The sequence below is a fragment of the Tympanuchus pallidicinctus genome, unplaced genomic scaffold (genome assembly GCF_026119805.1).
Source record: "Tympanuchus pallidicinctus isolate F22 unplaced genomic scaffold, pur_lepc_1.0 scaffold8, whole genome shotgun sequence".
Classification (NCBI taxonomy): domain Eukaryota; kingdom Metazoa; phylum Chordata; class Aves; order Galliformes; family Phasianidae; genus Tympanuchus; species Tympanuchus pallidicinctus.
Genome location: NW_026294802.1, coordinates 15,130,551 through 15,143,815, shown reverse-complemented (window position 1 = coordinate 15,143,815; position 13,265 = coordinate 15,130,551). Strand labels below are relative to the sequence as shown.

Sequence of the window (13,265 nt, the reverse complement as noted above, 5' to 3'; positions counted from 1 at the left end):
GTGATGCGGTGTCATGTGAGCGGGCCGGGCGGGGGAAGGCTGTCGACGTGCCCCGGCGGAGGCTGCGGCGGGGATGGGGGTCCCGGCGGTTGCGGCGGTCCTGGCTGTACTGTTGGCGCTGCCCGCCCGCGGGCTGGAGAACGGGCTGGCGCGCACCCCGCCTATGGGCTGGCTGGCCTGGGAGCGGTTCCGCTGCAACGTGAACTGCCGGGAGGAGCCTCGCCAGTGCATCAGGTAATAGGGAGCGCCGTACCGGGGGTTTGGATACCCCACTGCTGCTGGAGGTCCCCAAAGGTGAAGGCTGCAGACGGGCTGTGCGGGGTGTCCATGTGCTGTTTCTCCAAGGAACGAGCCTGGAGCCATTCTGCACGGCTGAAGTCACTGTGCGGTGACTGCCAGAGCCCCGGACGGCCCCTAAGGTACCACGGTGGCGGAGTTTCCACCGGTCATGTCTCCTGTCCTGCAGTGAGATGCTCTTCATGGAGATGGCAGACCGGCTAGCAGAGGATGGCTGGCGGGAGCTGGGCTACAAGTATGTCAATATCGATGACTGCTGGGCCGCCAAGCAGCGTGATGCTGAGGGGCAGCTGGTGCCTGACCCCGAGAGGTTCCCCCGGGGCATTAAGGCCTTGGCTGACTATGTGAGTGACCTCCACATCTGTGCCTCTCTGGAACGGACAGAGCTTGGTCCCTGAAAGGCACCTGGGATCCCCTCGTCCCCATCTCTCCTTACAGGTCCATGCCCGAGGCTTGAAGCTGGGCATTTACGGTGACCTGGGCACACTCACCTGCGGGGGATACCCGGGCACTACACTGGACCGTATTGGGCAGGATGCAAGGACCTTTGCTGAGTGGGGCGTGGACATGCTGAAGCTGGATGGGTGCTACTCATCAGGGAAGGAGCAGGCACAGGGTAACAGCTGTGTTGTTGGCTGGTGGTTGTCCACTCACTGCTTGGCTCAGAGAGGCTGCCCATCTACTGGACACTTGGCTTCATTTCCTCCCTCACATTTCTTCTGGTCATCCATCTCCTTCACCAGTTTCCTTCTCTCCCAAAGGCTACCCAGAAATGGCAAGGGCCTTGAACGCCACTGGCCGCCCCATCATCTACTCCTGCAGCTGGCCAGCCTACCAGGGAGGGCTGCCTCCCAAGGTGAGTGCTGTCCCACTTTTTGTTGTCCAGCCTGTGTGCTACATCCCTCTTACTGCTCCACTTCTGGTGGGACATGGCCTCCTGCCAGACTTCCTTGGCCATTCAGGATTCCTGACACAGCTGGCTGATGGAAGTGTGGAGAAGGCCATGGGACATGCTCAGCTTGTGTGGCATTGATCTTGACAGCCTGTTCTGCTAAGACTGGTTCTTTCTGGCTTAAATGCTTGAAATGACACTTCTGGTCCTCCCCAGTGGGTGTTTCTCTTTGTAACGCTTTTTGAGAGCTGAGTGCATTGGCACTTTATTCATTTTATCCCTTTGCACTTTCAGAATCAATCCCAAGCTGCTCATGTTCCCTTCTTGCAGCTGATCTTATAGCCTCATAGCTTCTGTGGTTGTTTTGACAGATGTTCTGTTATACTGGGATGAGTCCATTTGTACTGGGATATGACTCTGTCTTCCTTAATCACATGATGTTGCCTTTCCCCAGATCCTTCTGGCTTGCAAACACCCTCTCGATGCTGCACCTCCCAACAAGTTCTACTGCCCCTTCTCCCTGCCTCCACCTGAGGTGTCCAGTGCCCCCATGCACAGCCTCCATCTTGTCTGACTCCGTGCTCTCCTCTAGGTGAACTACACCCTCCTGGGGGAGATCTGCAACCTGTGGCGGAACTACGATGACATCCAGGACTCATGGGACAGCGTGCTTTCCATTGTGGACTGGTTCTTCACAAACCAGGATGTGTTGCAGCTGGCTGCTGGCCCTGGCCACTGGAACGACCCAGACATGGTATGGCAATGCACCCATCACCCCCTGACTATGCCTGTCCTATAGCACAGGTGTCACTGTCCTTCATCTGCTCAGCCTGAGTGGAAGGGAGTTTTGAATCGAAGGGCATCATCAGGTGCTTTTGTGTGGGCCAATTCCTTAGTGCCTAGCAAAGATGGATGTCCTGGCTGTAGGGAAGCAGTAATACTTGTGAAGCTTGCCATGCTTGCTCCTACCATACAGGCTGCAGCATCAGCAGGCAGGACACGTGGACATGCTTTTCACCCTTTTCACAACCTTTGCCTTCTTTCCCCTGCAGCTCATCATTGGAAACTTCGGTCTCAGCTACGAGCAGTCACGCTCCCAAATGGCCTTGTGGACTATCATGGCAGCTCCGCTCCTCATGTCCACTGACCTGCGCACTATCTCGCCAAGTGCCAAGGAGATCTTGCAGAACCGCCTGATGATCCAGATAAACCAGGACCCCCTGGGAATCCAGGGGCGCAGGATCATCAAGGTTAGGGGAAGGACGTACATGTTTGGGAGAACATAGGCAGAAGAACATGAGGAGTGATGTGGGCATTAGGGTCTGTCTCACCTGTCTGTCCTCACCATAGGAGAAATCCCACATTGAGGTGTTCCTGCGCCCGCTGTCTCAGGCCGCCAGTGCCCTAGTCTTCTTCAGCCGGAGGACAGACGTGCCCTTCCGCTACACCACCAGTCTGGCCAAGCTTGGCTTCCCCGAGGGAGCAGTGTATGAGGTGAGCCCTGAGGGCACCCTATGCCTGCAGCCCTCCTTCCAGCTTCCCACTGCTGGCACCACTGCATTTTGGGTGGGTTGTGCCAGGGGAGGTTCAGGTTGGATATGAAAAACAACTTATCCAAAAGAGTGGTGCTGTGCTGGAACAGACTGCCCAGAGAGGCGATGGAGTCACCATTCCTGAAGGCATTCAGGCAACGTGTATGTGGCACTGAGAGACATGGCTAGTGGGTGGGCATGGTGTGACGGGTTGGTGGTTGGGTCTCAGCAGTCTTTTCCAAACTTAATGATTCTAAGACCTGACTCTGGAAGGACCTCAAGGTGAAGGTCTGTACCCGCTGTCTCTTCCAGGTGCAAGATGTGTACAGTGGAAAGATCATTGGTGGTCTGAAGACCGGAGACAACTTCACAGTGATCATCAACCCCTCAGGGGTAGTGATGTGGTACCTGTGTCCCAAAGCGCGGCTCATCCAGCAGCAGGCCCCAGGGGGGGCCTTCCGCCTGCCCCTTCTGTGAGGCCCACGGCCACTAGGAGCCCCAGGACACATCTCACTGCTGCTCAAGTGCCTTATTCTGGTGTGGTTGGGGGAAAACATGCAGTTTGCTCCTCTGGCACTACCTGATGATTTCTACTCATTCCATGTGTTCTTGTTACTCCCTCCGGAGGGCATGCAAAGCACTCTGAGGTCCTCCTGTGGAAGAGGAGTGCCCCCAGTGACCATCCTTCAGGACCAGATGTGGTCGCCTTTTTTCCCTTGCTTGGCTTAGGACAAAGGGCTGTCCACAGGGCTGCACCTCTCTTCCCAGGCACCATCCCCAGACCAGGAGCTCCTGGGGCCAGGTTGTCTGTCTGACAGCAGGATCAGCAGGCAATACCACTACAGCATAGTCTGCATGCTATGAAAAAGAAACCTAAACAAAACGTGTGCCAGCACTGTATTGAACTTGCTCTGATTACAGCAGAGCAAAACGTGAGTTGTCCATGCGCAATCCCAGTAGCCTCACTATGGTGTTAGCATGAAAAATTGCAGAGCCATAGTGCATCGTGCACAAGTGGTGTCTGGAAGATACTGCTGCTTGTTTTTGGTGGTCTTAAGCTGGGAGATGCTCGTGGGTGCTGGCCAACTTGCATCTCGGTCTTGTGAGGCTGAACCCTCCAGCATTTCTCAGGGAAAGGCTCCTCCTTTGAAAGGCAGACTGCACAAATAGAAGGGGCTCAGAAGGATCCACAGAGGAGGGGCTCAGGTGGGCTGTGACCTCCCTCGAGCACCCCAGGAGGGGTGCAACACTCAACCAAATCACCCCGCCAAGGACAGGGCAACCCAGACAGACACATACAAGGTTTAACCTCAAAGCAGGAAATCACCATATTTTAAAATTAGTGAGAAATGGAACTTCCCCATTCTATTCAGATGACAAATGAGGGCTAGAAGCCCACTCCCCTTCTTAGAGGACCATGTGGACAATTCCTGCCCTTGCAGAGACTTTGTGGTGCGGCAGCAAGATGCTGAATGTGATGCTTTGCAGTGCTAGAAAGAAACGACGTGTCCATTTCATGTTTGTGTGCAAGCTGGCTTTGTTTTGGTGATTTTGACAATTTAACTGAAATAAAAGGGAAGCAGGGTGCTGGTTGTTTCAGATTTACTCAATTAATGTGGGATTTTAGGGTCAGTTCCTCAAAACACAACAAACTACACTGGAAAAAAAAAAAAGTAATGGCTTCCCATTGGACTGGCTTGCAGTGAGCAGAAGGGGGCTTCCTAGTAGTTAGATTGTGCTCAGTAAAGCACTGGCTTCCCTTGGCACAAGGGGAAACTCAGATGTCATAGTCCACAACCAGCTGCCATTTTCCTATTTATCCTGTACTAGAGAAAACAATAGCAGTGTGGTGCCTGCCCTAGGACACAGTGTACCAGTTCTGGAGATCTGTTCTGGACAAGAACAATGCCACAAATCAGCCTTGCCCCCTCCAAAGAAGAGCTGAAGCCAATACTTCTGCCCCACCAGATTACTTGGCTCCAGTGTGGCTGTGCAGGAGGAAAACTGGCTCACCACCTGAGAACAGCCACAGTGGTCCCTCTGTTGCAGCTTCCTAGGCACCAGGCAGGATCAATGACAGTCAACACAATGCACACACACCACAGTGAACAGGCAAGTATCAATGCTTCTGTATTAAAGTGCAATTCAAAAGTTACAAACTTTTTAAAATACAGAGTCATCTGAACACCTCTAACTCAAACATCAGGGGTGTTTCTAACTAAGGAAATTTACCTTCCTCCCCACGCAGGGCTGCTTTAAGAATTCAACAATTTAAGCCACGCAAGCCTGACTTACAAGAAGGTCCTGACACACATAGGTTAAAAGGAAAGAGAGACCTTCCCCTTCACTGTGAAGGTAGGAAGGCTGTGAAAAGAAGTACAGTTATCCCATACATAAAGGATCACACGGGTCTCCACCAGACTAGAGGGGCTTTTGTCAGAGCAGGCTTAATGGCACTGTGTCCTAAAGAGGAAGGAAGGCTGGGGCTGAGCAGCCACAGCCTCTGCAAGAGACCCAAGCGTTAGTAACACCACACAGAGTACTGCAGCTCCGAGCAACCAAATCCCACTTCCACAGCACCTACCCTTGCTGCTCAGGTGTAGGCATGCATGACCTGGCTGCTGTGGCTTAAGGAAAAGACAAAAGCCACTTTTTGCTCATCACACAGGCATGGTGGCACAAGCTTCCTCAGCAGAGGGAGCCAGCACTGTGGGATCTCCTGACAAGGCCAGTGTTGAGTTATCTTCATAACATAACACATTTTGCTTGGAGGCAGCAGATTCCTGCTCAGCTTGACTCCACTATGCAAGAATAACTGTGACACAGGATCATTGCACAGATACAGACTTGCCAATTCACGTGCCTGTAGAGCTCAACTTACCGCTCTGCAGCACACTCCTGCTGATCTACTCAAGGTCTACAAAGGCAGGCTGATTTTATGGGGGTCGCTGCTTGCTTTCAGTTAAATTTCTCAGAGCACTTTTGCCAGCAGCATCAGATGACCAAGCATCTACAGCTGCACCTCACAGCAGAAAACAAGGAGACATCAGGGAATGCAGGCCCTCCACCAGGGAGGGCAGCACCTGAGCACTTCCCTATTTTGTAAGGTTACAGTTAAATAGGAAAGGACACAGAAATACTAGCAGATGATCTGCTGCAACCAAAGCAGGCAAGCCTGTGCCCAGAAACTCCCCTGGCTACCCAGGAGTGCAGTAGGATTGACCCTTCTAGAGCTAGTGCTGAGCTGGGGTCCATCTCCAGCTCACAGCCCCAAATGCTTCAGCGCTTCTCAGGACGCATTTCCCAAGCGTGTCACCCCATGACTGTTAGTTCAGGACAGGAAAAGAAATGTGCTTCCAGCACGACACGGGATTTCCAGAGTCCCATCACATGCTGAGCTGTGCCACAGTTTAAGGAAATTCAACACCTTTTCAGTTTATGCAAGGAAACTTCATGGCTTTCTATATTTTCTTCTTTGATGGTGCTTCAGAAGAGAAGTTCAGCACTGCAAGTAGTTTTACTCCAAGATGCCACAGCTTTTGTATTTGACTCATAGATTAGTGATGTGATCTACTGGTTTAAGAAGTCCATCTCTCTCCTCAAGCCAAAGGCAGAGCAAAAGGTTAGTGCTTCGACCCCATGAGATAAAGCAAAGCAGCAGGAAAGTGCTATTGTTCTGCCTTGTATTGCCAGTCACTTAACGTTTAAGGAGGGCAGATGCTCAGCTGCCCAGCACTACACACATTGTACATACACAGAGAAACACAGAGATACGCTAACCCCATGGGTAGTGACAGCCTAATTGTCTTCTGGGAGAGAGAGTGTGGGAGGCTGGCTGCAATTTCTGTCTGTTAGTTGTTTTTCTTATCTTCAGGAGGTGCATAAGGAGGTGGCTGATCCTGGAAAGAGATAGAGATAGAGTAGTCAACAATCCTGCCTGCTTCATGAAGAGCTCTTCTCAGAGATTCTCAGGCTTGACTTACAAGAAGTTACTGCCAGATCTGAGTGCTGTTTTTTAAGCTATCATTGCACTGCATCATCCCTCTCCAGCATCAGTTAATGCTCCAGCATACATGCTACCTCCCATATTATTTCCATTGAACATCCCCTTGAAAATAGATAACAAAAGCTCTGTTTTAAATCTGTATCTCCGCTACCAGGGCTTTGTCTCTGCTGCTGCTTTCACTCTGACCCAGCCCACACCAAATGTAGCTACAACCTGCTTACCAGCTGCCACTCACTGAACCATGACAGACCTCTCCCAGGCAGCCCAGAAAAAAGCACAAGTGAGAAAACACAAAGGCTGTTGTCCTTATATGATCCGTTCTTCTTTAACTCTTCCCACTTCCAAACATTACAGAAACAGAGAGCTCTACTCACTGTGTACATGCAACTATTTTATGCACGTAAGAATGAGACAAGTACTAAGCTGCCACTGCTGGATGAATCTTAATGTCCTCCATTCTTGATCAAAGATTTAACAAACTGTCTTCGTGGCACTGTCATCCATGCCTCCTCCCAGGAAAGTGAACATTTTCTGTGCTTTTTCAAAATTAAGGCACTCTAAACTTCACTAGGAAAGCAAACTTTTGCCTCTCTACGCAATGGAAGAGCAGACACACACAGACCAGAGGCACAGTACTTACCATGGGCATGTAGACATTGTGTGGGTTAGCAGGGTTGTAATACGCACTGGAAGCAGCTTCCATGGCCTTACTGTTCCCTAGAAAGGAAAGAGAAGGAGCAAACATAAGGCAGGCCTGTTTCTTACACAGCCACCCCACCCTCCAGCCCAGCCACAGCTTTTCTGAGGAGTCAAGAAATGTCCCAAGAGACAGGAGCTATCACAGCAAGTTTGTCTTGAATTCACAGCACTTCAGGAAGTCTGAAAACCAGCTAAAGATGACCACAAGCTGTATAACTGAGAGCTGAGTGCCTTGCAAGACCCATTATCTCAAATAACAGATCAAGATAACAGCTCCTGCAACAGCAGCAGCTGGGTGCTCCCAGTGTCACCCGCTGCCCCAACCCCTGAGCAGCCTTTTGTATCAAATCTGCTTACCTGGCATACCTGAGTCCACCCAGGGTGTGGAAGCTGGTGGGGCTGAGGGTCCTGCAGGAGATGGTCCAGAGTAGGGGGGAGGAGGAGGTAACACACTGCTGGAATTCATGTTGGGGAGCGGTGGGTAAATACCTGAAAAGAGGTGACACCAGACTGATACTTTGGACTACGGTGACAAAAGAGAGGGACAGCAAGCTCCCAGGCCCAGACCTGGGCAAGAGGAAGGATCCGTGAGGAAAGCTCAGTGAGGATGCAGGCAGCTGCAATTTTACATCTTGCTAACACCTGCCACACCAGCAGGCAACAATTCTGTCAAGAAGCAGCACAGTCTACATACTGCATTCCCACCTCCTACCTCCTGTTCAGCTGCAACTAGAGAGACACACAGGTGTAACCAAGACCATGACAGACTTTGCAAGGATAAGGACCCTTGATGGAGACAAAACTACAATAAACCTCACCACAGCATCAACATTTTTACAACTAATACTCAACAAACCCCACCACACATCATCACACCACTTCCATACCTGGATTCTGGGCATACGGATACCCCATGGGCTGGGGAGCAGGTCCATATGCATTCATTGGAGGTGGTGCATAAGGATAAGGACCATTTGGAGGTGGTGGAGGAGGAGCATAGCCCCCCGGTGCAGGTGCATATCCTCCTGGAGCAGGTGCATAGCCACCTGGAGCAGGTGGGACAGGGGAATACCCTCCAGGTACAGGTGTGTATCCATAGCCAGGGGGCTGGAGAGGAGCTCCACTGGAAGCTAAAGAGCACATATTTATTAAGTCAGACATCTTTTTGCTGCAACTGACTGCATGGAATAAAAAGAAAATAGTCCCATTCACGTAGACCAATCATCTAAATTCTAGAGATGCTCACTACGCAGTCACAGCAAAGTACTGTGCTTAAAAAGGACTAAACTATAGTTGCTTTGCTGTAAACTCACATGGTGCTAAAGGAAGCCAGCTGCAAACAAGCAATTAAGTAACAACCCAAATACATGGCTCTAACTAGAATAAACTGTTGTTTTAAATAAGTACCAATAGTTTTAAAATTTCCTTATCAGAATAGATTTTATATCTCTTTCCTTTCAGAAGTTTTAAACATAAAATTTTTTAGTTTTTTCTTTCTGCAAAAAATTTCCTCCATCTCACTTCACTATTACAGTTGAGGGAAAGTACGGGGATCAGTTTTTCCATCCTCGTGTTTCAATTCCCCCCCCTCCAGGAGATATCAGGCTCCATAGAAAAAGGTAAGCCACCTCAGAAGCCAAACTCCAGCAAGTTCTGATTGCATAAAGCATTAAGTCAAAATAAAGAAAAAGGATTTGAAAAAAAACAAACAAACGAAAAAAAAAAAACCACCAACAAACAAAAAAACACTGATGTGGAAGATGTACGGTGTAAATTCTCTCTTCCTCTCCACACACTTCAGGAATGTGAAAAAGAGCACCTCCTCCTAACCAGCTCAGCCAGCCATAGGAGAACTACAGGCTCCGAAGATCTCTTACCACTAGAGGCAGCTTTGAACATCAGCTGTCCAAACTCAATGGCTCCTCCACTGTTGAAAGTCAGTTTAAACGTTCCCTGCCCTTCCCAGCCACCTAGGAGAGAGAATTAAAATTGAAATAGATTATTGACCACCTCAGTAGCAGTCAAGACAGCAAAACAGTTAATGTTCAACTTATTTTTATTCTTTCTCATTTTAGAAATATTTTAAAACCACTGTTTTAAAGATTTCAGTCTGAGAAAGCGGGTTTATGACAATCCAGACAACGCAGTCACAAAGCATTGTTAGGAACAGCAATCAACAGCATAGGCCAGATGCCATCAAAATACACATAAACTAATTCCAAGAAAAACAGAAAAATTTTGAACCAGAAGACTTGCTTTGAATCCCTGCCTGGCCTCCTGCAGTCCCCCATGTCTGATCATGACTGTGACTTTAAGTCTCAACACAGTTACGTCACCAGGTAGGAAAGAAAGCTAAATCAGTGACACACGGCAGCATTCTAGATGCATGCAAACACATCCAAGCTGTAAAGTGCCTGCTGGCCTCCAGAAAACACCAGTGGGTACTATTTAAACCAGCATCAATGTCTAGTGATATGGCCAACTGTCCACTCTTCCATGCCAAATACAGGAGGAAATGAGAACAGGAAGAAACCAAGTAAGCATGGCGTCCACTGCAAGACAGAAGTGACAAGATTAAAAAGCCACCCTGCAAAAAGTGAGCTACTAGATTTGGGGGACAGAAAGCAACAGTGAGGTTAAAGATGAATAGATACTAGTTACATTAGCATAGACGTGTGAACTGTGCTGCTGTAGCTACACCATCCATCTGTCCTGTGCACTAAGCACATCCAGAAGAAAAGGACTGGGAAGAGTTCAGTCTACGAAGCACAGACACGCACCTCCTGCCTCAGCCTGAATCTGTCCTTTGATGTAATTAGCAGAGAAAACAGGCTGCTCAATAGAGCACCCTTTCACCAAATAAAATGGCATCATAAAAGACAGCATGGGATCCTTGCCCTTGGACACGAAGATCATCTGCAAGACAGGAAGGAACACTCTGGAATTAGTTAATCAGGTTATGGAGTTCTAGTTGCAGCAGCATCCAAAAACAAGATAATGTAACCCCTACTACCAGAACATATTGTGTTGTTTCACAGCAGTCATGCAATGGGATACCAAACAGATCAGAGGGTGTGACTCACTCACATGAACATCGCAGGTTCCAAAACAGCATACTGTTTAGGACACACACAGACATTTCATTTTAAAGGATAATTTATGAGAGTTTTCCAGTGAAGTAATTACCTATTAGCATGTTGCATTAAATCACAACATGCTGATTGGGACAGACACAGCCTGGTGGAAGTAGGGGAGTCTGTGTCTTTCTCCTACCTAGGATTTACAGTGGTTCCTCCCATAACAAAAATCACTTCTCCTGCCTCCAGCTATGATTGTTGTCCAAAGCCTATGAGATCCCTGGAGAAAAGGGAAGCCCTGTTGGCATCAGACTTACCCTGTATGGTGTGAGATACAGCATTCCTTTCTTGGTGCCTTTGAAGGCTTCAGGCTTGCCAGTCACGTCACTGAAGGAGAGCTCCACATCTTTACACTGCTTGAGAATGCTAGGAGGAAATCAGACTAGTTGGAGACAACCTCAGCTCTAATGCACAGACATCCATCACACAAATCCTAAGCATTATCCCAACACACTCAATTCTAACACAGGGTCTGGAGTTTTTCTTTTGGATGCACAAGGTTAACTCGTGCAGAGTGGAAGAATTCGTCCTCTCACCTTTGACAAGCCCTGCTCCTCCTCCACAAAGGGAAACTTTAAACAAGAGGAAGAGAAGCTGCCTCCAGAATGAGGCTAAAGGAATTGCTCTCTTTGCACAGGCAACAGCCTGAGTCTGAGCCTGGCAGGGCACAGAACAGGATGAGCTTTCTGATATCCACTCCTGAAGTCAAGGTATAGACCTCAGAGCAAACCCCTCTCCATGATCACATCCAGGACTGGCCAGCAGAGGGGAAAACAAAATTGCCTGAATGCCACACCTACTGCATGAGCTGAGGAAATTGCTTCACAGTACCCTCACTGCTGACCCTACTTCACATGATTTAAGGAAATATTTGTGATGAGGACTGCTGTGCTAAGGAAAAAAAAACAACAAAAAAAACAAAAAAAAAACCAACAAAAAACAAGGAGCCATAAATGTCAGCAATAAGACTGTAATTGCTATTGTTGGTTATCTACAGGAACATTAGCAGACTCTGCTTGTAAAATCATGTGGGAACAAAGAGATGGGAACTGCAAACACCAGGGGTACAGAGGGACCCGAAAAATTAAATACATTTTAAGGAAAACTGAAATAATCATTCTGGGAAAGAGCATCACTGAACTGAGAGGGCAAACTCCAAACATAGCACTCAGTAAAGGAAGCTGCAGAATAAACAGAACCTTGGATGCCACAAGTTTGCTGCTTGTTTCAGTGGGTAAAAAATCTGAGGTGTTTTTTTGGTTCAAGGGCACAGAAAAAGGAAAAACAAAACCCAAATTCAACACTGGATCTAAAGTTATTTTACATATTCCGATCAGTACACTGTAGAAAACAGATCACATCAGGAAACTACAAAATCATCGAGAAGAACCAGCAGGGCCAGGATATGTGAAAACAACCAAGAGCACAGTACTTTCACACTGCATGCTATTCAGGGAAAAGAAAACATAATATATAATAACATATATCTGAAAAATTCTGCTACCCTAGAAGGAGGACATTAAGAAGTCTAGCTTTAATGAGGCGGGGGGGAAGCCCTGACAAAAAGTCTGCAGGGACTTTATCATTCAGTTATATGTAGATTTTGTCAATGCCTGGGAGTGACAAACGCAGCAGAGATCTATTTTCAAGTTACAAAGGTGGAATATTCTCCCAAGATAAGACAAACTATCTCCTCAACACTCAGAACCTTACCAGAGTACTTCCCAAACCACATAACACAGCAGAATTTCAGGTTTGTTTGCTTCAGTGGGAAGAATTTATGTGGTCACTTAATGCTTACTCCTGCCCAAGCACTCACATAAACAAATAGCAAGACTGCCATCCATGCATGATTATGCTGCTGAGCTGGTTTGTACCCACTCAGGGCTGTCACAGGACAGCTGAGTGCCAATGGCTCAACACCGCCCTGGAGAACAGTTTGGGCTCTCAGACCTGAGCTCTACGTGGCCTGGCTCCATACTGGATTACCCAAAAATTAGACCATATGTCAGACAGCACGGACCAGAAGCCCCTTGTACTCCGGCAGCCTGAGGCCGTGCGCTGGCCCCCAGCAGACCCTGACCCCCAGCCGGCCCTCTCCTGACGCAGCTCCATGCTGCTCCCTCGGGCCCCGTCGCTGTCACACAGAGCAGAGCTCAGCGCTGCCCCTCCGCTCCCTGTGAGGAGCTGCAGCCGCCATCAGGTCCCCCCTCAGCTCTGCTCTGAGCCAACCATGGGAGCACAGCCGCTCTCCACACGCCCTGCCCTCCAGGCCCTTCGCCACTTCTACAGCCCTCTCCGGAGACCTCAAACACCCTTCAAACCGCCCCTTAACCTGAGCAGCACGAGGCGCAGGCTGCGACTACCACAGCCGGGCAGCCCTACCCACCCAGGACAAGACGCGGCCCCAACGCCCCCAGAGCAGCCCAGCAACAACCCGAACCCTTTCCTCGCCCGCGGGCCCGGCACAGGGCTTCTCCCGTGGCCGTGGGTCCGCCCCCGCCCGCCGGTACCTCTCAGCATTGGGGACGACGACACCACCTTCCTTCGAGTGGTGCCTATTGAGCGCCATGGCTGCCGCTGCTTCCGCCGCCGGACTCCCTGTGTGTGACGTCACATCCGGCTGACGCTTCCGCCGCATGACTCTGTGTGACGTCACATCCGGTCGCTGTGGAAGGCGTGGTTTCATTTCTGCTCGCTGC

The 13,265-nt window shown here is 49.4% G+C and overlaps 2 protein-coding genes across 3 annotated transcripts; one reads left to right on the top strand and one right to left on the bottom strand.

Annotated features, from left to right (window-relative positions):
• The first annotated feature begins 10 nt into the window (after positions 1-10).
• Positions 11-4,314, top strand: NAGA (alpha-N-acetylgalactosaminidase). The gene is made up of 8 exons (XM_052668507.1): positions 11-234; positions 467-641; positions 736-913; positions 1,059-1,153; positions 1,782-1,943; positions 2,242-2,439; positions 2,540-2,683; positions 3,034-4,314. The coding sequence occupies exons 1-8, from the start codon at positions 74-76 to the stop codon at positions 3,196-3,198; spliced, it is 1,278 nt and encodes a 425-aa protein (XP_052524467.1). The 5' UTR covers positions 11-73; the 3' UTR covers positions 3,199-4,314.
• Positions 4,315-6,390: 2,076 nt separating this feature from the next.
• Positions 6,391-13,220, bottom strand: WBP2NL (WBP2 N-terminal like). 2 transcript variants are annotated; one of them, XM_052668505.1, is made up of 8 exons: positions 13,077-13,220; positions 10,821-10,929; positions 10,207-10,342; positions 9,304-9,396; positions 8,314-8,556; positions 7,784-7,915; positions 7,368-7,444; positions 6,391-6,620 (listed from the first exon to the last, which is right to left on the bottom strand). In XM_052668505.1, exons 1-8 carry the CDS (start codon positions 13,202-13,204, stop codon positions 6,573-6,575), a joined length of 966 nt encoding a protein of 321 aa, XP_052524465.1. In that variant the 5' UTR covers positions 13,205-13,220; the 3' UTR covers positions 6,391-6,572. The 2 variants fall into 2 exon arrangements, with proteins under 2 accessions (XP_052524465.1, XP_052524466.1); XM_052668506.1 differs by having other exon boundaries at positions 7,793-7,915.
• Between the last annotated feature and the right edge of the window lie 45 nt (positions 13,221-13,265).